Below are 27,764 nucleotides of genomic sequence, written 5' to 3' on the forward strand. Positions count from 1 at the left end.
ACAAATACACGGCATTTCTAATCTTCTCTGTAATATTTACCAAAAAAAAAAAAATCATTTAATAAGGTTTGCTTATGCTACAGTCTACTAGACCAGAGGAAAGAACGACTTACTGCTAGGATAATTTTTGCAAGTTTAAGGCTGAGCAAGTCTGAACCAACATCAACTAGTTTATATAGAGTCTTCAGGAGAATACTTCTTCTCTTAAATTTATTTCCAAGCATGTTTCCTTCTTCTAAAGCATGATGAAGTCGTGTGCAAGCAGCACAAATCGTTTCAATGTTCTCTTCTGTCAGAGCAAAGAGAGTAAAGCAACACTTACTAATTAAGGTCAGGTTTTCAGATGCATCACACACAGTATAAGTGAAAAGTCCTCAGTTATTTCCCTAGACATCTTCAAATTCATGAGCTCTATTTATCCTTTCTTGCCTCACTTCCATTTACTTGATTTTTTCCATCCCTTTGATCCATCTCCTACCTTGCTGACTTACTAATCAGTCAATTAACTTATCTAGAATACACAGTGTTTCAAAGAGGGTATTAAAGAGTGGAATTGCCACCTATTTTAGTCTCCTTTATTCCAAATGCCCTACACTGGACCAGTGCTCTGTTCTGTCCCACAGAGGCATGCCACTTACATTTCTATCTATCTTCGACCCTTTCTGGTATAGTTTCACTGGCCGAGAATATTCTTCTTACCCTTGTTCTTATCCATTTTTTCCTTCAAGTCTTTCTGCTTTGGTTCCTCCAGAAACAATACATGATTCCACATTCAACCAACAGGACCCTGTGTTTTATTGATTTTTCATCTATGTGTGTGGGACTCATGTTATATACCCAGTGTCCTCAAATAGATGTCATGCCAAATGAGTAGGAACATTATCTTACATATTTCTGTATCAAGAGCACATGGTATCATGAGAATACTGTACAATCTGCAACAATTTCATACATATTTATTTGCTAATATATCATTGACAAAAATAATAATCAATATTTTCCTATAAGAATTATGATTGTCATTTGAGAAAAAGGGGTTCTTTTAGAACAAAACTTCAAAATGTCACCAAATTCACCATTATTAGAAGATAATAAAAAGAAGATTTTGCTGGGAAACAGGGAGACCTAGGAACATTTTATTTTAGACCTTCAATGAAAGTAGATTAACGTTGTCCCAAGAAAACACGGATTTGAGAATTTCAGATGAATTCCTGCTCTACTGCCTGGTAGCAAATCCTGCTTTTTTTTTTTTTTTTTAAACCCTTCTCTGCAGATTTACCCCCTTTAATACATTTTCATTACTGTGGGTCTGATCTTCCATGTCCATTGCTGGATTTTGAACAGCAAAAGAACATTTTATTTTATAATTATGATTCTGAGGAAAGTAATTTTTAAAAGTGGTAGTCATAAAAGAGGCATACAAGGAAGAAAAGTATCATACAAAAGGGCAGTGAGGGAAAATGAAAGAAGGCAAGACACACTCAGGTAGTTGATGGAAAAATATTATCTCTGATAGGTTCCATCACAAAATTTAAAAGTGGGAAACCAATCTTAAATAAATACCATAATGTGCTCTTAGAAATCCACATGGAGGAAGTGTGTGCCTGCAGAAGGAAATGACTCAGGCCATTTTTAGCTCTTTTCAACAATAACATCCAAGAAAAAATTTTAAATCTCAATAGTTAAGTAACCTTCAATGCCTTTCAGTTATGCACTTAAATAAATGAATTGATGGGAAATGACTGAGATGGAATTTAAATAAAGGGGAAAACCTAAACTCCATTGTGTGGAACACTTCTGTTGTGTTGTTTTATTGTTCTGTGTCTGCCAGTTTCTTCGTAAGCCCCAAGTCCAGCAGTGAGTGGTCGCAAGGTATTTTTCTAGCACTTCCCCTCAAACGCTTCAGTCTGCTGGGTTCTATTCAAGAGGACTTGTTTATTTAAAAAGAAGTTTAAAATGAAGGCCCAAGGGTCAAAATTTAAACCACCAATCAAATAAACCTTGTTACTAATTAGTTATAATAGTTACAAATAATGTCACATGGCTTCCAAAGACAACTTTTTTTTTTCTTTGTTTTTTTTTTTTTTTGCGGTGCTGGGGATTGAACTCAGGGCCCTGTGCTTGCAAGGCAAGCACTTTACCAACTGAGCTATCTCCCCAGCCCCCAAAGACAACTTGAACCTGAGAATGGAGACATTCAGTGGGCTAAAGCTAAAGGGTGAGAGATGGATGCACAATAGAGAATAAAATGACCTGAGTTACTTCTCCCCACAGGATACTTATTAATTACCAAGAGGAAAAGAGCAACTTACCAAGGATCAACCTGGCAGCCACCACCTGACTCAAGCCGTCAAAGTTCTTGCCTCCAGCAAGGGAGCAAATTGACCTTCCTGATATGAGGTACTGAGAAGGATGCAGCATCTTCTTGTGTGATACGCCTGCCCCCAAAGCCCACCCTGGATCTCACTGTGAGAACACACCAGTCAAACCCAATTTGTGGCACTGTCTATAAAATAAATGACCTCTCTTCCTCAAGTATTGTCAAGATCATGAAAGAGACACAACAAATGACTAGAACATGTGATCCAGGATTTTCTTTTTCTATAAAGGAAATTAGCAGGGCAAGTGACAAAATCTAGTAAGATTTGTATAATATTACATGGTAATTTTCAGTTATGTAAGAGAATGTCCTTGTGTCTAAAATATGATAAAATATTAATATGGGGGATTGTAGGTGAAAAAAACAGAATTTTTTTTTTGTTGTTGTTACTAGGGATTAAACCCAGGGATACTTCCCCATCCATTTAAATTTTTTTTAAATTTTGAGACAGGGTGTCACTAAATTGATGAGGCTGACCTCAAACTTGTGATCTATTGCCTTAGTCTCCCAAGTGACTGGGTTTATAAGTATGCACCACTATACCTGTCCTTTTTTTTGCACCCACTATTCTTGCAACTTTTCTGTAAGTCTAAAATTATGTCAAAAGAAGTTGAAAAAAATCCCAAGGGGTCAAGTAATCCAGCTTTGTCACCATTTGCTGTTCTTAAAAGTTGTCTAATTATCAAGAATACAAGAAACAATAAATGTTGGCAAGGATCTGGGAAAAAAGGTACACTCATTGATTGCTGGTGGGACTGCAAATTAGTACAACCACTCTGGAAAGCAGTAGGGAGATTCCTCAGAAAACCTGGAATGGAAGCACCATTTGAACCAGCTATTCCACTCCTTGGTATATACCCAAAGAACTTAAAACCAGCATACTACAGTGACAGTCACATCAATGTTTATAGCAGCTCAATTCATAATAGCTAAGCTGTGGAACTAACCTAGGTGCCCTTAAATAGATGAATGGATTAAGAAAATGTAGCCTATAAACATAATAGAATACTATTCAGCCATAAATAAGAATGAAATTGTACCATTTGCTGGTAAATGGATGATGGAACTGGAGACTATCATGCTAAGTGAAATAAGTCAATCCCCAAACACCAAAGGCTAAAGGCTGGGGTTGTAGTTCAGTAGTACAGTGCTTGCCTAGCACATGTGAGGCACTGGGTTTGATCCTCAGAATAAAAATAAATAAATAAAATAAAGGTATTGTGTCCATCTACAACTAAAAATATTTTAAAAAAACAAACCAAAGGCCTAATATTTTATCTGATATATGGATGCTAACACACAATGAGAGTGGGGAGAATAGAAGTTCATTGGATTAGACAAAGGGGGGGTGAAGGGAAGGGAGGGGGATGAGAATAGGAAAGACAGTAGAATGAATTATACATAACTTTCCTATATTCATATATGAATACATAACCAGTAAAATTCCACATCATGCACAACTGCAAAAATGGGATAAAATAATAATTTAAAAAGTTATACTCCATGTATGTATAATATGTCAAAATACACTCTACTCTCATGTATATCTTAAAGAACAGCAACAAAGAAGTTGTCCAGGGAGAGAGATGACATATTTCAGTGTTTAATGATCCATCTGAGTAGGGAGACTTGTCAACATGTCAAAGTCCTAACTCCTCAGTTGGCATGCTAAATCATCTCTGTTGGTGGCAGTGGTGAGCAGAGTCCTTGGCATCCTTTTAAAATCCTTCAGGCTGTGGAGCTCCTCCAAGTCAGGCCTTAGTAATGCTCTCTCCCCAACTGAGTGTTTCTGAGTACATTTTCTTTTCTAATCCTTACTCAGACCCAGCGTTCTTCTCAGTAGATTTTGTACATCTCAAAAACAGGGCCCAAGGTTCACATGGGCACTAATAGAATGGTAAAAAATAAGTTTAGAACAGAAAAAGTTGTCACATTCATAATTTTAGGATTTGGGACTGCAGAGAGCTTGAAGACACTACTGCACCTAGAGTTGAGATGATTCCCTGCAGTGGTTCACCTAGCTAGTAGCCACACCAAGGACAGAAACCCTGGCCAGGGCTCTCCTATTACCTTTGAACACAGCCTAGCACCAAAAGGGAGCAGAGGAAGGGAGAGTCATTGGAACATGTAGGAAGCAGGCCTCTGCATGCCTTTCTGGTTCATTCTCAGAACGAACTCAGATATACTCTGCTTCTAGAGCACCTTCCTGTGGTTGCCGACGCTGGCAGTCAAGGAGTTATCATTCAGCCATTCCTACTAGGGGCCTACTGAGCCCTGGGCACCAAACACTGGGCTTGAGCCTTGCTCACCTTCAGAAATGAAATCCCTGGGGAGCTGCAAAAGGGGAAGAAATGGGAAACCAACCCGACAAGTATCTCATAGCCTTGCAGGGACCTGTCGAGTGTGGGTCTTCACTCCAGAATGCCAGGGTTGGGCACATCCCAGGCCACTTCCTGTGCTGTGAGTGGCAGCTCTGGTATATGTAGTTAACCTCAGGAGAGAGGACATGTGCACAGCTTGATCAAGAAAACCACAGGCACCACTGTGCAGGATGCCAGTCTGAGACTCAGTTTCAGAGGCCTAAAATCTGTTCTGGTCTTTTATTTTCTAGAATATGAACAGTCACCCTAGAGAGATTAAGCCAGCATTTCCTTGAGCAGAAGAGGTGATCCTTAATTTATATTATGAAGGGAATTTTGAAGTCAACTCTCTTGGTGCATTTAAAGTATAATTTGCTCACTAACAATTCGGTTTACATGTAGTATTTAATACATTACTGAGGATGACTTCATTTGTTTTTGAACATGTTCACAGAAGATGATCAAAGTATACTAAAAAAAAAATCAGGGTAACAGGGAACATATACTTAACCATAGATAATTTTTATTTAAAATGAGAATTTTTTTTTTACCCTTTTCTAATTCGTGCAAAATTGGTACGATCCTTGTATTCCAAAAGACTTCATCTACTTCTATTTCGGTATCCTTTTCTTGCAATTTGGCTTTTGAGACTGCAAAAGAAATGCAGAGCAGGAAAAAGCATCATGAGGAAAGAGCTATAATGGAGTATAGGCAAAAACCTTGGCTATTTATCACTCAAGTTAAAAAGCCACAGAATTAAGTTTCACTTTGCCCCCAACCCAATTAACTCTAATTAGAACAGTAGGTCTTCTAATAAAATCACCTCAAATTAAACTCAGATAAGATAATATAAACAAGTCAGAACATTAAAATATGATTGGGATAATTCATAAAGCATTAAGATTTGTGAATACTGATAACTGGTAAGGCAAACTGTTTTGAGATTTTTTTTTAAATTAAGACATACACCTTGCAATATAGAATAGACAAGTATAAATATGTAAAGAACATAATTACAAGCATATTTCTTCACATGCTTATAATTCTAGCAATTCAGGAGGCTAAAGCAGGAGGATTGCAAGTTTGAGGCCAGCCTAGGTAACTTAGTGAGACCCTGTTTCTTAAAAAAAAAAAAAAAAAAAATGCTGGGGATATAGCTCAGTGGATGCTCTATTGTCTATTGAAAAACAACAACAACAACAAAACCAAATGAAGACTTTGAAAATGCTCAGTGAAAAAATTTCTAAAAGGAAGATCTGGAAGGACTTTATTTTCTACACTCATACATTGCCGGTGGGACTGCAAATTGGTGACACCACTCTGGAAAGCAGTATGGAGATTTCTTAGAAAACTTGGAATGGAACCACCATTTGACCCAGCTATCCCACTCCTCCATTTCTACCCAAAGGTCTTAAAATCAGCCAACTACAGTGAGGCAGTCACATCAATCTTTATAGCAGCTCGACTCACAATAGCTAAACTATGGAACCAAGTGGGGTAGGGAAGATTGAAGGAAATTTGAATTGTGCAGAGGGGAGTGAAGAGAGGGGTGGGGCGGTGGGGATGGGAAGGACGGTGGAATGCGACAGGCATCATTACCCTGTATACATGTATGATTACACTACCAGTGTGACTTGGCACCATGTTCAGCCAGAGGCATGAGAAGTTGTACTCCATTTGTGTACAATGTGTCAAAATGCATTCTACTGTCTTGTATAACTAATTAGAACAACTTTTTAAAAATGAAGATGTCCATATCTTTTGGGGGCAAAATTAATGCCAAGTGATTTTTTGTGGGGTAGCAGGAGATGCCTGGGTTTCCCCCTACCCCAACTCCATCATTCATGCATAGGGTGAATGGAATCTAGTTTCTTACCCTTTCTGAGCCCCAATTTCCTCAGTAGAACAGAAATTAGAATATTTAAGTTCAGGGTTATGAAAACTAAAAGACATGATATAGGTAAAGCTCTGGCCCAGTGTCATGTATCTAGCAACACTCAATATCTAAGAATTTCATTTCCCTGATTAAACAAACAGCTAACTGCTGTCTGTGATGTGTCACAGCTGTGTCATCAAGAGATGATGCTGCCTTACATATAGGCTCTGGAGAGCGATGCTACCATTGACTGTGCACTTGGCCTCTATTTCATTTTTGTGACCACACTATGAGGAGACCCCAATTTTTCCTCCTCCATGCAGATGAAGAATGTAAAAGCCAGGGGTATTAAGTCATCTGCCCAAGGTCATATGGTCCTTGCACTTGACCTCTAAGATATTCTGCCCCATAGCAGAAACTAGACTGCAACCCAGCAGATCAAAGGTGATATGGGGGGGAAAAGGGGTGTAAACCGTGTTAAAAACTGCAAGTCACGATTACATTTCACACGTAGTATCTCAAGATCTGAAACACCTACTGTGTAGCTGGAAGGGGCAGGGCTGGAGAACGTTACTTAGCCTCCCTTCTTTGAAGGCCACCCACTAAGCCCCTCACATGGCATCCAGTTTATAGTGAGGTCAGGGAGCCCATACATTCTAAGAGTGAACCAGGTACCAATTAGATGTTCAAGGTCCACACAATGGGTGCCTGAACCCTAAAATGTCACATGAAATGTTAAAAATTAGAGGCAATAAGAAGGTTCATCAAACACACACGTGTGTGCATACATACACACACACACACACACACACACACAGGTGATTTGTTTGTTGATTGGTTGGTACTAGAGATTGAATCCAAGAGCACTTAACCACTGAGCCACATTCCCAGTCCTTTTTATTTTTTTTATTTTGACATAGGGTCTTGCTAAGTTGCTTAAGGCCTCACTAAGTTGCTGAAGCTGGCTTTGAACTTGGGATCCTCCTGCTTAGCCTCCCGAGTCACTGGGATTACATGTGTGTACCACTACTCCTGGTTTCAAGTTGTTTTGATTTTAAAAAAGGAAAAGTTGACCTATGAGGCCTAAGAGCACAGGTTTAAAACCAGTGTCTGGGTTTATCCATGCTCTCCCACCTACTTGCTGATTGACTTCAGGCAAGTTGCTTTACCTTTCCCCTTTAAAATGGGGTATTGATGTTCACCTCTAAGTATTGTGATTATGGGTCATTAATTTATTTTTATATGCTCTTTATTTTCTAAAACCTCTAATGCCCTTGTATTACTCTTGAAGACATAAAAATATACAACATACATTAAATATATGTGTATGTTTTAGTAAATATCTGTACTATGATTTTCTTAACAGTTAAAATGAAATTCTGTGCAATAAGAAATCCAACAAAGTCCTTACTCAATTATCATGTAAACAGCAGAGAATCCATGGATAATCCACAATGACATGTATTTAAAAATGCATTTGAATTCAGAGATGTCTAAAATGAATCAAACTATCAAGTGAGAAATTTTCCAAGCAGCCAGTTGCTGATGTCTCCCAGGAGAAGTGGAGAAGCTGTACATTTTACTTATCCCATTCAACACTCAGGGGTTCCCCTCCTGCACTGCATGACAGAAGCAACCATCCCCAGTGCTGGTCTAGCTTGCTTTTTATCAGACCTTCCTAGTACCAAGAGGGACCAATATACACAGGGCCCTGAGGAACACTGAGAACAAAGCTAAACAGAAAGGGCTTGTCGACAAAGCTGTAATTACACAGTTAAGGCCCTGTGAATGGTCTATCTAACTCATAAGCAAGACTTTGTCATAAAACATAAAATTGAATTGCCTTTAGGACAAAATTAGTCCACATCAGTACAGGTTCACAATTCCATCTCCAAAATCTCTGGGCTCAGGTGTGGTTTTGAGAATCAGAAATGTTTGGATTTTAGAAAGGCAGTACTAGCTGTGTAAGGTGGCACATGCCTGTAAACCCAGAACTGTGGGAGACTGAGGCAGGAGGATCATAAATTCAAGGCCAACCTCAGCATTTTAGTGAAAATTTGTCTTTAAAAAAAATAATAATAATTACTGGAGTTGTGTTCACTGGTAAAGTGTCAATGGTTTCAATTCTCAGAACTGAAAAGAAAAGAAAAAAAAAAAGAAGGAAGGGAGAGAGGGAGGGAGAGAGGGAGGGAAAGAAAAAGGAAGGGAAGGGAAAGGAAGGGAAGGGAAGAAAAGAGAGGGAAGGAAATTAGCAGGGCATGGTAGCACAAGCCTATAATCCCAGCTACTTGAAAGGCTTTCAGAACTGCAAATAAAGTATTACAGATCACTATCTCAATCTTTTGGATCATTACTTCTATGAGTCTGCCTTAACTTTAATAAGTCTTGCATATGGATTCTAAAAGTAAACATGAATTTCAAGTGGTATAAAAAATATCGTCACTCATATGCCCAGGTAACTAACCTATTTGAAGTCTAAAGTACATGAATAAAATCAACCTTTATCAAGGCAAGAGAAAAGGCAGAAGACAAATCAACAATAATTAATTTAACACAAACTCATGACACATTTAAATTTACTAGAAATTTATATAGCCTTCAAACCAATAAGGTCATATCACCATTTTTACCTTCCATGCAGTATGCCTTTTATTTTTGTTGTTTTATTTGTTTTTGTGGTATAAGGATTGAACCCAGAGGTGCTTTACCAGCTTTTTGAGTTACTTCCCCAGTTTTTTCTTTTTCTTTTTCTTTTTTTTTTTTAAGTTCCTTGTCTGGCCTTGAACTTGCGATCCTCCTACTTCAGCCTCCCAAGTCACTAGGATTATAGGCATGTGTCATGGCAGCTTTTTAATACAACAGTGCTATCAGAAAGCATGATCATCAACTTGACTGAACAAAGGAGGAATCTGGTAACATTTTAGCCAGACCCCATGGTATGAAGGTTTCCCTCCCCATTTCCCAGGACTCCCTTGTGAGTTGCTGGGGCCTTTTCACCTCTTCACCCCATGCACCTCCACTCCGCACACTATCCCTGAGCTACTCCAGAAACTGAAGCAGAGAATCACATGATTGCTTTTGAACACACACACACACACACACACACACACACACAGTTTGTCTCAGTCTAGGGGAACAACCTCATATTTTAGAAAGCACTTTCATCTAGGTTCAGTTTGCTAAATATAAAAATTATGATTCAACAGGAAATTGGGTAAGTCAAGCAAAAATTGCAGCATGTGTTTGAAGATTTTGCTGTCTCAGTGGTTAGAGTTGTTAACCACCAATTTGAGTCCTGGGGACAATAACCTGACACAAAGCTAGGATTGGCTGATTTTTTTAGCATGTAAATGTAAAGTCCTTAGCAACAATGTTGTCTCAGCAATCAGAATATCTAGATTTTCCTGAGTACTACAGAAAAAAATTTCCAAAGGCCACTAAAGTCATTTTATTGATAAACTGGTTTTGAAGATAATTTTTAAACCCCTATTGGGCTTATGTCATAAAACTTCATGTGAACCAAAATATATATATATATATTTAAAAAAAAAAACCAAGTACCCACAACTCATTTCGTTGGATATTAACATTGTGCCACATTTTTATCCTTCCCCTGAAAGAACTGACACACTGCAGGCATAGTTGAAGCCCTCTGTGTGCTTCCCCCAGACCCTTCCTGTCTCCTCTTCTGGGACTCACCACCATTCTAAATTGGGTAGCTACTGTTATCATGTTTGGCTTTTCACTTCTCCACATAGATCTGTAACCTACAATATATGCCCTTGTTTTTGCACTTAAATTTTTCATCTAATATTATGCTTGTATTCATTTCACTTGCTATTGTAAATATATATATGTATATTTTTTCCCCAACTGCCATATTCCATTACCTGAATACATTTTGTATCATTTTTACTCTGTGGCTTATATTGTTATATATTTTCTCAATTAAACAGTTTAAAGTCCTAAAGGACTGTCTTAACACAGCTACTATTTCCTTTAAATGAGCAATGATTTCAAATTCAAGTTTTAAACCCAAGAACTATGATGGTGTCAAGTTTTATAACTTTCTTGATGTTCTTTAGTACAACTGTGCTATCAAAAACTATGATAGGGCTGGGGATATAGCTCAGTTGGTAGAGTGCTTGCCTTGCATGCACAAGGCCCTGGGTTCGAAACCCGACACCACAAAAATAAAAAAAAAATTAAAAAAAAGAAAAGAAAAAACCCATGATAATCAACTTGATTCTCAGGACAAATGAAACCAATAATATTTTAGCCATTTACATTTCTGTAAAATTCTTAGTACTATAAAATGTTGTTGTGAAAACAATGAAGCCTTATGGAAATAAATGTTGCTCTGTGACCAAGTCTCATCCAGGAACACCTCAGACGTCTTCAGCACACACGTTTTTTCTACCAATGGAGATGCTGCGGATGCAGAAGTGCCGAGGATTCCTGGCCACATAAGGCTCTCACCTGCTTTGGTTTCCAGCCTGCTCAGGTCGGAGCTGCCAGGGCAGGAGGAAGCCCTGGCGCGCCTCTTTCCCTGGTCCCTAGGAGGAAGCAGAGTACACAAAGCGCTGAGCACAAACAGTGATGCATTTCCATTTTTTGTAAACTGGCTTTGCACAGTTCTGAAGAACCAGAGATTTGTTTATAAGATGGGTCTTCATGCTCCAAGTCTGTTTATATCAACCTTTGATTTCCAACAAAGATTTAGTTCGGAAAAACCAGTCAATTTGCTTAACAATATGAAATTCGGTTACTAGAAAGAACCAAAAAGTAAATCCAGAGTTTACTTTGCAAATGAAAAGAATTAAAGGATATGAACCACAAGAGGTCACTGTTACAATAAGAAAGAACTCTGGCGGCTTGATTCAAAAGCCTAGGCTTTGGGAGCTGGGAGAGAACTTGGTTCCTCTCTATAGAAAAGGGAACTGTCTCAAACCAGCCAGATGCCCAGGGTCACATAGCAAGGTCAGTTCTGGAATGTGGGTCTCATAATTTCCAATTCACTGTTCTTTCCACTACATCATAGTATGTCCTGTTTCCTTTTTAAAAAAATTAAATTACTGTTGTCTAAAAACGTTTTCTTAGAAATATTTTAAATGTTAAAAAACCAAAGGTATATTCAGGCAGTTCCCAGATGACAAATACTTTGGGTTCCAAATAAGAATGGTGTCTGGTCAATAGGAGGACAGTATGCTCAGGTTTTTAAAAGTAATATTTAATGTATGCACTGTCTCTGAAGGATATGACTTCTTTTTAGAGCTGATACCTAAATGTACTTTTAAGTATCTGTATAAAAGTCTGAGATAAAAAAGCACCAATGGACTAAGTTCAGATTTTACCACAAAATTTCTGTTTGGTGATTCAATATAATGTGCCTACCTATGGTCATGGTCACCTGTGAACATCTGCATGTGTGTCTGATGTTCCTACTTCCTGTGTAGTGAGATCCCAGGGAATGCTCAGGAGATGTCGTGGCCCTTGGCCTTTACTACTGTCCTGAAGATTGTCCTCCAAATATCATTGTTTCTTTAAACATGTCCTTTTAAAATTATGTAACACTTTCTCTTACCATAAAAAAGGGAAAAGATCAAGCTAATTTTAAAAAAGAAACCCTAATTAATCAATACTCTGAAACATTGTATACCATAAAGACACAGATCAGGTAGCAAGATGTTCCTGCCAATCAAAGAACATGCAGGGGGTTGAGGATATAGCTCAGTTGGTAGAGTGCCTGCCTCACAAGCACAAGTCCTGGGTTCAACGCCCAGCACCGCAAAAACAAAAACAAACAAACAAAAAGAGTATGGGAATGGAGCACTCTCAAAGAAGGTGGAAATAAAGGAATACAATCCAATGGAAAGGTTAAATGAGAGTTCAACAGGGTGTAAAGGTCAAGCACTTTATAACAAGAAAGTTGGAGAAAAAAGGCAAGGTCATTTTTTCTAAGGCCTTCTTTTTAATACGTATACCTGTCTTAAACAACCATTGAAATCAAACAAGATCATTTTCAGCTAATGGACTTTCAAAGTCACTGGTCCACTCTCCCTGAGGTCATGGCCAGTGGTAAAGCTGTCTCCACAAATATCGCATTTGTGTATTCCCACTTCTAGAAAAAGAAAAATAAAGAAGGATCCTTATTATGTAGGAAAACTTGTCAGCACTGTGTCTTATCAGTTCTCAAGAACACAGAATTGGGATTAACTGTGGGATCACCAGAGTGGAGGGTTCTGCCTGGTTCAAATCCTTGGTCTAATTTTTTTTTTTTTTTTTTTTTTTTGGTACTGGGGATTAAACCAGGGGCACCTTACCACTGAGTCACATCCCCAACCCTTTTTATTTTTTATTTTGAGACAGGGTCTCACTAAGTTGCCTAGGACATCACTAAATTGCAGAGGCTGGACTCAAATTTATAATCTTCCTGCCTCGGCCTCCCAAGTTGCTGGGATTACAAATCGGTCTAACTTTATCAGCATTGTGACCTAGGGAAAGTTAGAGAAAGTTTTCACCATCTGAAAACAAGGGCAATGCCTCTGTGTGGTACAGTGACTGGCATGCTGGAAGAACTTAGCGAATTATGGATGTTTTTCTTTTCCCTCAGAGTTAACAAGCACCTGTCTGAATAGTCCAGGGCTGGATATGAACACATAAGGCATTTTCCTGATGAAGTTTAAAATCTACTTTGAGAAACTAAGGAATGCATTTTTAACATAGAGGTATGCTGAAAAGAAAGTGATTAGTAAGTAGAAGAAGTGGAATACAAAGTGGGCCTTAGAAGAATAAAAACTGGCCAGGTACAGTGATGCATGCTAGTAATCCCACCTACTTAGGAGGCTGAGGCAGGAGGATTGCAAATTTGAGGCCAGTCTGGGCAATTTAGCAAAATCCTGTCTCAAAATAAAAAGGGCTGGAAATATAGCTCAGAGGTAGACCTCTTGCCTAGTATGGCATGAGGTCCTGGCTTCAATTCCCAGTGCTGACAAAAATATTGAACTAGCAAATGACAACACTACTCTCAAAAGAGGAGGAACAGCATGAGTGGAGGTAAAGAGGGGCAAGAGAAGCCTGATACTTGGGGCAGGGGACAACTGCACAGGGAGAGCACGGTGGCTACAGAGGTTTCTGCTGGGAAGAACTGGGAACAGATTCCTGAAACTTTATATTGGGTAATGGACCTAGTCTGAGGGGCAACACGGAACCATTATAGGTTTTTACACAAGGAACTGATGGGACCTCGGTTAGGCAATGACGAGAGTATTGAGAGGCCTGGAGAGAGGTAACGAGGCCGAATCTTTTGACAGTCGGCCTGAAAAGGAAGGAACAAACTTAAGAGATCACAAATGAAAAGCTGATAGGCTGTGGTGATTTCAGGCACTGGAAGAACAGAATACAGATCTAGTGGAACAGGGTAGCAGGGCTGCCATCAATGGAAACAGAGAGCAAGGAGTAGAAGAGTTTGAGGGGGTCAGTCAAGTCTGGGTTTTCCCTTGTGGAGTTTTTAATGATAAACAGAACATCTGCAAAGAGACTGTGGCAATCAGGAAGAGGACTCCATTAACGATCAAAGTGGTACAAAGGGATCAGAGTCATCACGAGAGTGTACAAAGACCAGAGACTGGGGACAAGACCTCATCAGACACTCTTGAGTAAAGGACAGAAAGGGGTAAAATGTACATTAGGAGGGAAATGCCTGGGAAATGCCTGTAATTCCTGCTACTCAGGAGGCCAAAGCAGGAGGATTGCAAGTTCAAGGCCAGGACTCTGTCTAAAAATAAGTAAAAAGAGCTGGGGATGTGGCTCAGTGGTAGAGAGCTTGCTTAATAAGCATGAGGACCCTAGATTCAATCCCCAGTAACCTGCCTCCAAAAAAGAAGAGAAGGAAAATATGTTCCCATGTGGTTTAAGCCTATGAGAAAGAGGAATGATTGACAGCTCATACAAGCTGAGAACGGGGAGACAGGTCCAGTCTGGCCAGGGTAAGCCTGCCAAGGTTTCCATGGAGCATCACAACTGAAGTCCTGCCGTGAGTGTGAGCAAGAAAGAGAGGCATCAAGAAAAGAAAACCTTCCTTCCCCGAAAGGAGGACAGATGGCCTTAAAGTCCCCCACAGAAATTTATCACGCTCTTGGTGCTACTAATTGGAACCACATGAAACAATCTTCACCCTTCTTTCTCCTGACAATCCTTCAAATATTTAAAATGTTGCACTCAACATTTACAGTCACTTCCTGTGGTTTACTTCCCATGGTTCCACCATGTGACGGCAGGTAAGATTTCGAACTAAGCTTTGGTTTCCTCATCTGTGTATGAGGGGGTGGAAAATAATGGTTCCTCCAACTTAAATCTTCTTATGAGGATTAAATGATATAACCTGCAATTGCTTCACGCAGCTCCAGGAGCACGGAAAGGACCCGGTAAATGTTTACTGTTCTCGTTGTTGGCACCACTGTTAACAGACTCTGTCAGCACTTCAGCCGTTCCCTATGGAATATGGTTTCAAACCTCTGCCAGCCTGTTCAGTCACTCTGCATGAGTGTCAATCTGTCTGTATCTTTTTAAATGTCTGGAATCCAGCTGAGCTAATGATAGGACAAATGGAAAAAAAGAGGAGATATCTGAAGTAATGCAGCCTTAACACCACATTAGCAGTTTTGGTGGTCGCATGGCAGTTTTGGTCAATTCTTCTCTCTTCTTACATGCACAGCTAAAGCAGATGTTCCCCATCCATGCTGGATCTTTACTCATTCTTATTAAATTCCACGATGTTGTATTTGGCAATGGGTTCCTGCCTATCAAATGTTTTTAGATCTTGATTCAGTCATCCAGTATAATTGTTCTTCCCGGCTTCCTGTTCCATGTTATTAAAGATCTCATAATTAGATTTTACAATGATTTTTGATGTACCCAAAATACAACAATTCCAGAAATCAGTCCTTATGCTTCTTCTGTGAAATTCTTCTTAGAGGCAAAACAACGCTATTTCATTAATTAGGATATCTTGATCTACGTATAACAAAAACCTAATTCTAAATGACTTAAAAAGTTAGTGAAATTTATTGATTCATGTAACACAAAAATGGACAGGGAGGGTAGGTTTTAGGCATGCTGTGATCAGGGCTTTGATTCCATGCCTCTGCAATTCTGTTAGTTCTGCCCTTCCCTTAGTTCAGTCCATAATCAGGTTGGAGACTCAATGAAAGCAACATGACGTTCTCAGACCTCTCCTCTGCTGCCCTTATGTTTCAGGGCACAACCAAGGTCTTCTCCTCCCAGTCATTAATAAGAGTCCTACATGTTTTGCTTTAAACAACCAGAACAAAGCTCTGGAGCCAAAACAACGCTATACATGGGCCCACAGAGTTACTACTGCCCATCCATGTATCAATCATGTTGGCAACATCTACTCTTAGACCACATACACAAAAAGGAAATAAAATTTGTCTTTAAAATGTCTTTAAAAATATTCTAACATTCGGATTTTGCTATAATTCAGATAGTTCTTCTAACTATTAGGACTACAGTTCTTTTGTTAGGGATCAGCAAACTTTTTCTCAAAGAACCAGATAACATATATTTTATAATTTGTAGACCAAGTGGCAAAGGTTAGGCTATTAGGTACTTTTTATAACCATCTAAAACGTAATGATTTAAAAATGTTTAAACTATTCCTAGCTTGAAGGCTATAAAAAAAACAGAGATAGCCATATTTAACTGCTGGGCTAAAGTTTATTGACTTCTGCTTTAAAGCAATAACTAAAAATATAATGATAATATAAAGTAGATAAGTGACTTGGGAAGCTGAGACAGGAGGATCACAAGTTTGAGGCCCGCCTCATCAACTTAGAAAGACTTTCAACAACTTAGTGATACCCTGTCTCCAAATAAAAAAGGGCTGGAGATATAGCTCACTGGTAAAGTGCCCCTAGATTAGATCCCCAGTACAAAAAAAAAAAAAAAAAAGTATAGATAAGTAGAAAGATTTGAAATTAAGAAAAAATATTTTGAAAAGAAAATTTTAAAGAATGCTTATGATAAAAGAAAATTTAGCAAATTTTGAGATGAATTTTTCTTTGCCCTAAGAAAAGACACTGCATTTTTAGAATTGGATTCAAGTTTTATAGACTCAAGGCAGGTAGTGAATATTTCAAGCTTTGAAGTCACATAGTCTCTATCACAATTACTCAACTCTGCTGTAGTAGTGTAAATACGGAGTGGGCAGATGAATGATGGTGGCTGTGTTCCAACGGTACTTAATTTACAAAAGCAAGTAATAGGCTGGATCTGGCCCAGAGCTCTAGTGTGCTGACCTTTGCTTTTAGTCTCTTGATACTTTGACTGCAATTTGGAGATGTTACCACCAGTGGGTGGTGGTAGTTCCTACATTATGTCTTCATGACCTGAAGAGTCAGATATACTTTCTAGACAAGATTAGCACTCTTTCTTAATAACTAACCTTGAAAACAGAATTCTACTTCAACAGTAACACACAAACACAGTGTTAAAGAATGTGATTTTAAAGGGATACTCATAAAAATTTAAGAAAGGCCTCCAAAGTACCTAAAGTGTTGGCTTATGGTCCAAAATAAAACACACACACATCCCAATCCCTTTTTCAATAACCATTACTGGCTATTATTCAAGTTTATTTATGTAAACTTGATTAAATATTGCTTTGTAGCTAACCACACTAACTAAGTTAATTGTAAATTCCCTTGGCTTAGAGTAAAAGCACAGTTTTATGCCTCCCTAAACATTCAAGTTTCCACAGTTTCAGGGCACCCCATGTGAAAAGCCCTTATAACTTGGTAGGGACCCATGAGGACTGCAGCACAGGGAATAGTCGCTATGTGACTGAGGCCACGGCAGCTTCCATCTCAGCTTTCCCTCCTCAGTGGCCAGCACGTGCTCCCCACACATGACCCTCTGCCACCAGAACTGCTGAGCCTGCTTCCCAGTGGTCTCCCTATCCCAGGCTCCCGGTTTTCCAGTTGTCCTTAACATTGCTGCTATCTCCTGAAAACCTCTCAGTGGTGACCCTTCTTTAAACAATGGACCATGTGCCTGGGAGTGGCAAAGAGGCCATCAATCATGTGTCCCTAGCCCCTCCAGGCACTGCTCAGTTCTATGGCTATATGCCACCACCATGTCCATTCCCATCTCTAGTTTATGCTGCTCCTGATGAAAACTAGCCTTCGAGAGGTATCCTACTTACCCTCGAGATTTGGTCTCAGGCCTCTAAATTCCCCACTTTTTTCCAGTTCTCATTTCTTTTCTTTCTTTCTTTTTTTTTTTTTTTTTCATCTGAGGAGAGGGGGGATTCGAACTGCAGACCTTGCGCATACTAGGTGTGCACTCTCCAAAATGAGCTATTTCTTCAGCTCTCCGGTTCTCCTTTCATTCCTACAGCATTACAGCTAATCATTGAACAGTCTTTCCAAACCTCTTGTGCATTCAGATCATCTGGAGAGTTCATACAAATGCAGATTCTAATTCAGCAGGTCTGGGGCCTGAGGTTCTGCATTTCTAGCAAGTGCCCAGAGGATGCTACTGGTCCAGGGACCACACATGAGCAGCAATGCCCGATACATTTGTGAGTTCCTCAGGTACAGAGTCCATTCCTGTATCTCCCAACTCCCCTAGCACAGGGCTCTGCTTGTCAGACTTACTGAATGGAAACTGTCAAATAAAGTGAGCTGCTACAAAATCATTCTAGCCAATGCCTGTTTTTATCAAATGGAACTTTTTGCAGCTACATCACCCTTAATTTCTTAAAGGAATCATGACTTCATTGTTTTTGAGAAAAATGACATATTTATTATTAAAGGCCAGGTAATATAAGAAAATACAAAGAAGATTTTAAAAGGTCATCCTAGATCCCATCACCCAGAAATAAAACATCATTAATATGCAATAAACATCATTTCAAACATACTTTTGCATATATTCAGATAAAAAGGCAGAGAATGAAAGAAGGGTGGGAGGAAGGGTAGGTGAATAAATATATAAGGATAAAATCAGACCACCCAAGTTATTTTAATGAAAAGGTTTTAAGTATAAAGTTTGCTTGAATTTAACAGAGAAACAGAAATTCAGGTGAGACTGAAGGAATTGTAGAGCTTCAGATGAATGGGTCTTCACAAGAGATATTAGTTTCTAAAAGATCTCTCTATAAAGTTAAGGAAAAAATAATGAAAAACATTAGGATGCTAAAATCATCATTTAAAAACTATCTTCCAGTTTCAGACTGTAACTACTGAACAATCTATTCCGTATTATGAAAGTGAAGGAATTAGTATTCACACTTCCTCTCAAGCACCGGTTTTGGCTATTTATATTACCACTATGCTATCAAGGTTTCTGCTTCATCATTTTCAGAACTGTTCAGTCTTAATATGGAAATAAACTGAATACTCACCACAAATGCTTTCACCGTAGTGACTTCATTTCTGAGTTTTGAATTCTGACTCACCATTTTGTTGGCTTAAGATTTTTCTAGAAAGTGCATGAGTAGTTTATTCCCCAAGTTCATTCATATTTGAAAGTGTCACACTAGACAGCTGCCTTTTTCCTGAAGGACAATTTGCTGGTGACACAATTGTTGGGTCAACTCTTCCTGGGACTTCTTAGACATTCCTCCACTACGTGGCACTGAGTGATGCTCTAATAAAGCCAGAGACCAGCTTGCCTTTTTCTTTTTTCAAGTGGCTTGCCTATTCGCATGGCTGTAGGATACCTTCATACCCTTACCCAATTAACGACTCGGTATGTACTATATACTGGGTAGTGTTCTAGGGTCGACACTGTTGGAAATGGCTTTCTGTGAATTATTCAATACCAAATTTTGTTGGGACACAATGTGTTCCTTTGAGTTTCAGATTTTTAAGTCTGTATTCTAGAAAGTTGACTTCTGTCTTAATTTTTGTTTATTCTTTCTGATCTCTTCCATTCTCCAAGGGTTGTTGTGAATAGTAAATGAATTAATACACATAAATCACTCAGGAGAGTGCCTGGCGCTAAAGTGAAAAAAAGTGCTAGGAGGGCAGGCGTGGGGTGGGGGGGAGAAGTGGGAGTGGGAGGAGGAGAGGGAGGAGAGGGAAAAGGAGGGGGAGGAGGAGGGGGAGAAGTGAGGCAGGGTGGAGGGGGAGGAGGAGGAGATGGGTGAGGAAGGGGGAGGAGGGTGAGAAGTGGGAAGGGGAAGAGAGGGAGGAGGGGGAGGGGAAGAGGAGGAGAGGGCTCTTTAGAACACAAATTTCATCCTTCCATGTCTCTATCAATCTCTCTACTCTCAGATATTTCTTATTACATGATTCCTCCACCTTCTCCACCATATCTCATTGTATTTTCAGCTGTTTTCATTCTAATTTTTAAAAAATTTCTGATACGGCTTTCCTCTCCACGTTTATACATTCTTCCTTCATTTCTTTTCTGAGTACTACAAATTGATTTTTCATCTCCTCATGTGGGTATACAATCAACATCTTGTAATCCAAAGAAGAGCTCTTCTTTCTTTTTAAAAAAGAGAATGATCACATAGCTATATTTCTGCGAGATAATGGGAAACTGTCCTAACACTTTCCGTGTTTTTGGAGGGTACTACCTTTTGTGATGTATTTTCTTCAGTCTTTCATTGTGTCCTTTACATGTCTGAGTTCTTGTCCTAGGTAGGTTCTTATCCTGATACAATATGTCTTTATTTGGAGAGGTCAAGAAGGATCCACAGAACCGGGGTACTCAATACTTAGGCTTCGTTTTCTGGAGCAATCCATTCCTTTGGTTGACGTGGGAGTGTGTCCCTCCGTATGTGTGGAGTAGATTGCCATGACTCACAGAAAAGTCCCTTTACAAGTCAGGCTCCTTCAGTTCTAATCCAACCTTCTTTCCCCAAACACACACAAACAACCCAGCTCACAGACACTGAGGAGAGTGTGTCACCCTCTGCTCCAGTCACTCCATGATCTGAATGTTGAATGGCATCCCTAGAGGGGGGCCCTCTCTCGTCTTGCGGCCTGCCCACATCTTTACACCTCAGCTCTTTAATCTGAGGTAGTCAGGCACACTGTTTTGAGGAGTTGTCTCCACTCTAAGATTACCCCTTCTGCTCATCTAGATTTCAAAGAATGTGGAAAATTAACTAGATTTTTTTGGTCGCAAAGTTCCAAGTATAAAAAATCTGATTAGAATTGCCACACACTATCCCTGTCTAAAAAGCAAAACACAAAACCAACAGATCAATCGACAATGTTGATGTGGCTGCTTCAGGCACAGCTGGATCTAGGAATTTAAATATATCATCCTTGAATTTGATTACTATCTTCATTCCTTGGTTCTGCTTGTTTACATACCACTTGCCTCTCAGAGCCTCTCTCCAAAAGGCAGTGAAAGAGTCCTGCTGGCTCCGAGACCATATCGTCTTTATAGTCTGTGAATCTGGAGAAAGACCACTTTCCTCTGAGGCCTTGGTAAAAGCCCAGGGAGGAATTCAGTGGGCCTGGCTTGGATCATGTGCCCATCTCTGAACCACCTGCCATAGCTGGGGGCTGCAGCACTCTGATAGCCAGCCCTGGGTGACACAGCTACCCCTGGTAAGGAAGGTAGGGAAGGCCAGGTCAGTCTTCATCCAAACATGGACTGAGCAAAATTTACTATACAGTGCAAGGGGGCTTGCTCCCAGAGGGAATTTTGCCAGGCAGACAAAAATTTCAATCCCGTACTGCACTGTAAAGTTTGCTCCCTGTTTTATAGTTTTATGCCATTTTTTTTCCTATTTCATTGACATTTATTTCTCTGTTTTTCATTCTTTGCTGCTTTCACTGGGCTTCTGCAGAATGCTTTTGCTTTACCATCTTTAACCCAAAGCCCACTTTATTTTTTATTTTTTATTCCAACATGCTAAGGGCATTTGGTAGTTTCTAAGGAAGACTCTCAAGCCCTAGCAATCATTCCACAACCTACCTTGAGGGCTAGGAAGGGATGGGAGTGGAGGAGCAGTTATTTCTATTTAATAGACTAAAAACATGAGCCCCTGGAAGTGTTAGGAAACCAGCACTAAACTATCCAGCTACATCAAGAGGTGGAAAGGGAACCAAACCTAACTCCAGAGATGTCAGCTCCTAGAGACTTCCAAACTCTCCACAACAACTGACTGCCCTGGGCCTCTCCCCCACAGGTCACGTTTCCAAACCACGACAGTGTGAACAGCATTTACACGGAAAGCCTGAAGAGGAATTTAAGCAGATATACGAAGTGGATCATCAGATCAGACCACTGGATGGACGGAGGAAAGGATGGACGGAGGGTGGAGATATGCACACATACTTTTCTTAATGGCAGTTTTATTATTTTCAATTCATATGGAAATATGCAGTAAGAGATGATGGAATGTGGCTGTGCAGCAGGACTTTTATGCCTTAAATGAGTCTCTAAATGGATGCAAGGAGAGTGTAATAACTGGTGCATGGATTAAGGATGACAGTTCCATAAGCGTTTGAGAGTCTTCTCTTTTGGAAAGTTACGTCACATGCAATATCTTACTTCTAGCAACACCTGGCTTAGCAAATCTATTTTTTGTCAAAACGAGCATGAAGTAAAAATCCAGACCACCCTGTGTCTACATTATCCATATTGTAAATTAAGGATGTACAAATCAGACTAGTTTCACCCAAATAAACTGTTCTCCTAAAAGAGAAAGTCACTCAATACGAAGGCCAAACAAACTAGAAGGACCCCACACTGGGGGGTAAGCATGTCCTCACTTATTCCGTCCCCTTTGCACCATCTAGCTCTTCACAGCCCTTCTTAACCCACTGTCATCTCCATTCTCTTCCCTCCTTTCTGCCAGCCCAGCTCAGTGACTCGAGTCTTCATTTCCCACTTTATGGTCTCAAGATGAAAAAATGCTAATTGAGGGTAGGGCTCGTGCATCAAAACTGGGAATACTCCACTGCATAGAGAGGATCATTTCTTGGAATTATTCACTTAAATGTTTACAAGAAACAATTATCAAGTGTCCCAGACTGATTCATAAATGTAATTAATGAGAGAATTGCTAAGAGTTTCCATTTTCTGGTTTGTTTTAATCCTACTGTATAAACTTTTTTGTTGGCACTACTTCAACAAAATTCCACCCAAGGATGAAAGGAGGTGAAGATTCATAAAGCAGAAATGTTATTGAAAGCTGAACTGCCAGGGTGTACTGCAAAGTCAGACACACTCATTATACGACACAAGGGCTATCCTCGCAAAACAAAAAAGAAAAACAATTAGCGTTGCTGCCAACGCCTCATAATTTTGGACCATCAGGAAGAAGTGCTTCCAGTTCCTAATGGATTTGTCCTTTGCTGTTTGTGGGATAAAATATGTAACTGAAAATGCCCTTGCTGTCCCAGACTGAGGAAGACATAACGAACTCTGGCTTGCCAGATTGTTCTGCAACATCTGAAGGTTCGCAAAAATAAATAAACAAATCAGACGGCTCTTGTCTGGTTTTTCTCGTCAGCTTTCATTACTGTAAGGATGGATGCAGCCAGATAAATGTTTCCTTTTTACTTCAGTACTGAAAGGAACACAAGTTTTCCCGCTGCCTTTTATGTTGAAGCGCTGAGGTCCACAGCCTATTCTTATTCACCAACTGGAAAAGATTTGTCTGCAATGGCCAGTTTGATGTTTTGTGCTCAACTCCCAGAGTCCCAATTTGAAGTTGTTCTCTTCCACTTAAGGAGACATTTCATTTTTTCTTTAATTTAAAAAATGTTCTGAATGCAGAGCGACATCATAAGGACTACTAGGTTGCCTAATATAAATTCCGTGTGTGTGACACTCTTTAGGCTGTGTCAGCAGACAAGGTCAACTAGCTAAACTAACAAGCTGTCAAGCAGTCACTTTGGGGAACAGTTTTCAGTTGTATAAGTGTACGAGCCAAAGTCAGACCCAAAATCTAAAGTGAGAGCAACAAGCACTTGGTCTTAAAATGGCCTGTGGAATTTTATCTTGTTAAGCAAATTTGCACTGGGCAGTTGTCCATGATGACCCAATGGAAAGTCCTAGAAGAAAATATCTTTAACTGAGTGACCCTGCCCAGCCCAAGACCTTCTGCCTATCTTTACATCAGTCTGCCTGGGACTGGGAAACAGCCTGCTCTCCCTGTTCTAGCCTTCAATTATTCAGGCTTTTTTAGTAATGCACCAGGGTAGAATGCACATGGTCTGTAGAGAGAACACCAGTTTCTCCCAAAGTCCTTAATATGGTAGGGAAAGTGTTTCTCAGGGAAGCTCTATCTAGGAATGTGGTATGAAATAAAGTAATTTCTAATCATTCACTTATGAGGGGTTAATAGGGATAGCACAGGTTCCACAGGACTCTCCTACTTTAATTACTAGTTTGTACACTAAGTATTTAGTCCAAGTTTCTACTGGAGAATAAAATAAGTGTTCATGTCTGTGAAGTTAACAACAGTGGACTAATCCAAAGGGAGATAATAGGAGATTCCAGGCAGGGCACAAAGCCCAGGTCATACACAAAGAGAATGACAGCTGTCACTCAAGGGCTGGTTGGAACTGTCCAATCAAACCTTATTCTGACAGTCCCATGGAAGTAGAATCTTGGTGCTTATGAATAAGTTCCTGAGGATTAAAAAGGGAATGATCTAAATTCCATTCAGCCTTGAGAAGAAATCTCTCCCACTCATGCATTAACTTAAAATGTGTTTATATAAAAGGGAAAGAGCAAACCAACCATCAATATAAGATAGAGAACAAACTGATATTATCTCAATCTGACAATTAAACTAAAAAAGAATACTGACCCTCCACTTCCAAGACGAGATGGTAACGACGTTGTTCCTTTGAACCCTTCTTGCTGTTTGATTTCTCTGAGGCCTCCGTCGTAAGTTAATTGAAAAGGGTGGCTCTTCAAGTGGTCAATGGTGTTTGATTCTGTTAAATAAATCCCATTTATTTTCACCATAGAGCTCCCCATCATGACCATTTCTTTGGATTCCGCTGTCTTCTTTGCTGCAATAACCAAGGAAATGTTTGTCAAGCATTTCTTTTTTCAGGAGTAACTATCTTTCAACATTTCTTTTTCAGTTGAAGACTTTATAGAATTAAAAAGTTATACATCACTTATAACCAACTCTAGACTTTTTAAGGTCCAATTCTTTCTGAACCTACATAAGACTTCACCATGATTTTAGGTTTGACATCAATTCTACAGATAAAAATGAATAGGATTTTAACTGTTGGCTTAGGGTCTACCTGAAGGTAGACACTGCAATTGAGGTTTGTGAACTACCAAGTCCACTTATGTACTTTCAAGCGCCATAACAATATCTCTTCTTCCTGGATTTGGCTAGCATTTTTCATTTACAAGATATTTATTGAGTGCTTCCCTGCCATCACGCACTGTTCTAGACACCTGGGTGCATCAGTGACAAAAAAGAGAGAGCTGATCTCATAGGGCTTACATCCTAGTAAACGTAAACAGATAATAAGCAATACACCACAATGAGATAAGAACAAACAACAACAAAAAGGCTAAAATAAAAAAGTGAAGAAAGGTAAAGTGAAGTGGGAGTGTGGGGGCAGCAGACAGCACTTTTGCACAGAGGGTCTGGGAGAGTGGGGAGGGGGAGACCCTCAGAGCCATCAGTGCTTTAACAGGGGACCAGATGATAGGGGGCCGGAAAGCAGAAGCCTGACTGTGTGTAGAACATGGGGACAGAGGAGGAGGGAGGCTTGCAGAGGGTGGGGCCTGGGCACAGAGTGCTGCCATGCCACCGGGAGGGGAGGCAGCCACATGTTTGCAAGGCTTTCAAAGAGGAATGAGAGGTGCAGGAAGAATCCTGACTCTGAGATGAAGCATGCATCGTGTTTATGAATGCAGGCACTTAGACTTCAAACACACTTCTTTTCAAACTGACAGTGTCTATGCTGCTACTAGACTTCAGCCTGTGAGAAAACATTTTGTCAAAGAGGAAGAGAGTCTTCCATAGCACAGAGGGAGGGTGGGTGAAATGAGCTTCGTATAGAAAAAAAGTGTTTTACAAGTTTTTCCAAAATAACCCGAGGTTTCCTCTTCTGCACCTAATTAGTAACCAGTAAACCAATGAAAATTAACAATAACAAAACCACCTATTCTACTGCTCTGACCAAGCTCCCTGCTTTCAAAACTCTCAACTTAAAAACCTTGAAAGGAACTTGAGAAACTGGCCATTCTAATCTTTGTTTTTCAGATGAGAAAATTGAAAACCCAAAAGGTTAAGTGACCTTTTCGGGGCACCAAGGGCACCAAGAGGGCCTGTGGGGGTGGGGGTGGGCTGAACACAGGTTCTTGGATTCCATCAGACCAGGGTTCCAGCACAGGCACCCAAGGACCAGCTCTGCCACGTCAGGGTGCTGATCGACTTTTCTCTTACCTCTCCAGTGGTCCCCATTTCTTGAGTATGTGGTGAGAATTCAATGATGTGACCTATATGATGCTAGCGCACTCAAAACTTAGGAGCTATTGTCATCATTATTCTTAGAACCTAAACATCCTGACTTCTGGTCCATGGCTCTCTCCTTAGCACTATGCCAGTTTAAATGACTTTACTACTGAATTATAAAGCACACATGTGTTTTAGATTACAAGGAATTTTCAGCCCATCACTATATTTTAGTATTTCTTTCCTTCACTCATTCACTCCATAAATGTTTATTAACACTACCATGTGCCAGGGTTCCATGCACAAGTGATCCTGTGGTAATGGAGAAGTCCCAGGCATCACAGAGCTTCTAGCAGGGGGCACCCAAGCGTAATTGTAGGTAGAGGAGCTGCACCTTCTAAGCTCACAATCTACCAGAGTGAGCTTGTCAACTATTAATACAGTGTGCAGTGGAGAGCTGCCCTGGGGCCCACACTGACTCCTGATGGAGGTCCACCATTAAACTGAGCATGTGTAAGGACGCTCAGTGTCTCCCTGACAAATACTGCATCACATTGTTCTAATTCTCTAACAGACCATAAGCAAGCTTAAAAAAAAAAAAAAAAAAAAAAAAAGTCAGTCACCTGCAGCAGCATCACCATGAAGGCAAAGCTCCCTTTCACAGACCTTTCTTTCTTTCATATCTGCTACACACCACAACCCATTTTAGGTTCTTGGGTCACAAGCAGAGGAAACTGCTTTTCTTATTGGAGTTGCTCAGTACAGTAGAGGAGACAGAGAGGCAGATCTGTAAAGAGATAAATGTGCAGCATGACCCCAGTCAGGTAATGAGGAGGCAGAGAAGGGAAAGGACTTGAGGGGTTGGAAATTGGTCAGGGCAAGATTACAGAGGAGGTGAAGCTTCAGAAGCATCTGGAAAGGTGAAGAGGAGGCAAACAGAAAAAAAAGAAGCAAAAGATTGGAGTCCAAGCCAGTTTCATATGTGCACAAACTGTACAGGTAGGGAGTGGGGGCACCCTGGCTTAATGCTCAGCTGTTGCCATCTTGAAATTCTTTATTTTATAAAAAAGAGACTCACATTTTCATTTTGCACTGAGCCCAGCAAATTAAACAGTGGGTCCTGCCTGAGGTTTGAAACAGGATAGATGTGGGAGAGGCAAGGAGAGTCTGTGTTTCTGGTGTACTGACTTCTAGGAGGCAAAAGGAAAGGTGAGAAAAGGGCCTGGAACATTAGGCTGGGGCCAGATCACAACAGAGCTGTGCATGCAAAGGAGTTGGGACTTTATCCACTAGACCTGGGGTCAGCAAATTACAACTCCACCAAATCTGGTCTGCCTCTGCTTTTTGTACAACCGATGAACTAAGAATGTCTTTATAATTTTGAAAGGCTCCAGGAGAAAAAAATCAAAGGAAGAACACTTTATGACTGGTGAAAATTATATAAAGTTCAAATTTCAGTGGTTATAAATCAGATCATGGCTGCTTCCACATATAGTGGCAGAACTGAATAGATTGTACGGAGACCAAATGGACAATACTGTCAAAGATATTTACTATCTGGCCCTTGACAGAAAAACTTTGTTCACTTCTGTGGTAGGCTAGTGTTTCCCAAACTGTGTTCCCAAGAGACAGATTCCAAAGTCAGAAAATGAGGGTTGAATTAAAATCAAACAGCTGTCTTTGCTGTATGACTTTTCTCAGTCCATCCAACAGGCA

General features: G+C 40.0%; 1 protein-coding gene across 5 annotated transcripts in view; it reads right to left on the reverse strand.

Moving 5' to 3' along the window:
- Positions 1 to 27,764, reverse strand: part of Armc2 (armadillo repeat containing 2) — a 122,115-nt gene that overhangs the window by 73,034 nt on the left and 21,317 nt on the right. For 4 of the 5 annotated variants that reach the window (XM_047559148.1, XM_047559147.1, XM_047559150.1 and 1 more), the window contains 4 exons: positions 24,429 to 24,636; positions 11,096 to 11,172; positions 5,292 to 5,390; positions 114 to 289 (listed from right to left, as the gene is read on the reverse strand). In XM_047559148.1, the coding sequence (XP_047415104.1) occupies positions 114 to 289; positions 5,292 to 5,390; positions 11,096 to 11,172; positions 24,429 to 24,636 (560 nt within the window). Of the gene's footprint in view, positions 1 to 113; positions 290 to 5,291; positions 5,391 to 11,095; positions 11,173 to 24,428; positions 24,637 to 26,671; positions 26,836 to 27,764 lie in introns of all 5 variants that reach the window. The other variant, XM_047559149.1, reaches the window with a different exon arrangement.

Source organism: Sciurus carolinensis, chromosome 7 (assembly GCF_902686445.1).
Source record: "Sciurus carolinensis chromosome 7, mSciCar1.2, whole genome shotgun sequence".
NCBI classification, from domain to species: domain Eukaryota; kingdom Metazoa; phylum Chordata; class Mammalia; order Rodentia; family Sciuridae; genus Sciurus; species Sciurus carolinensis.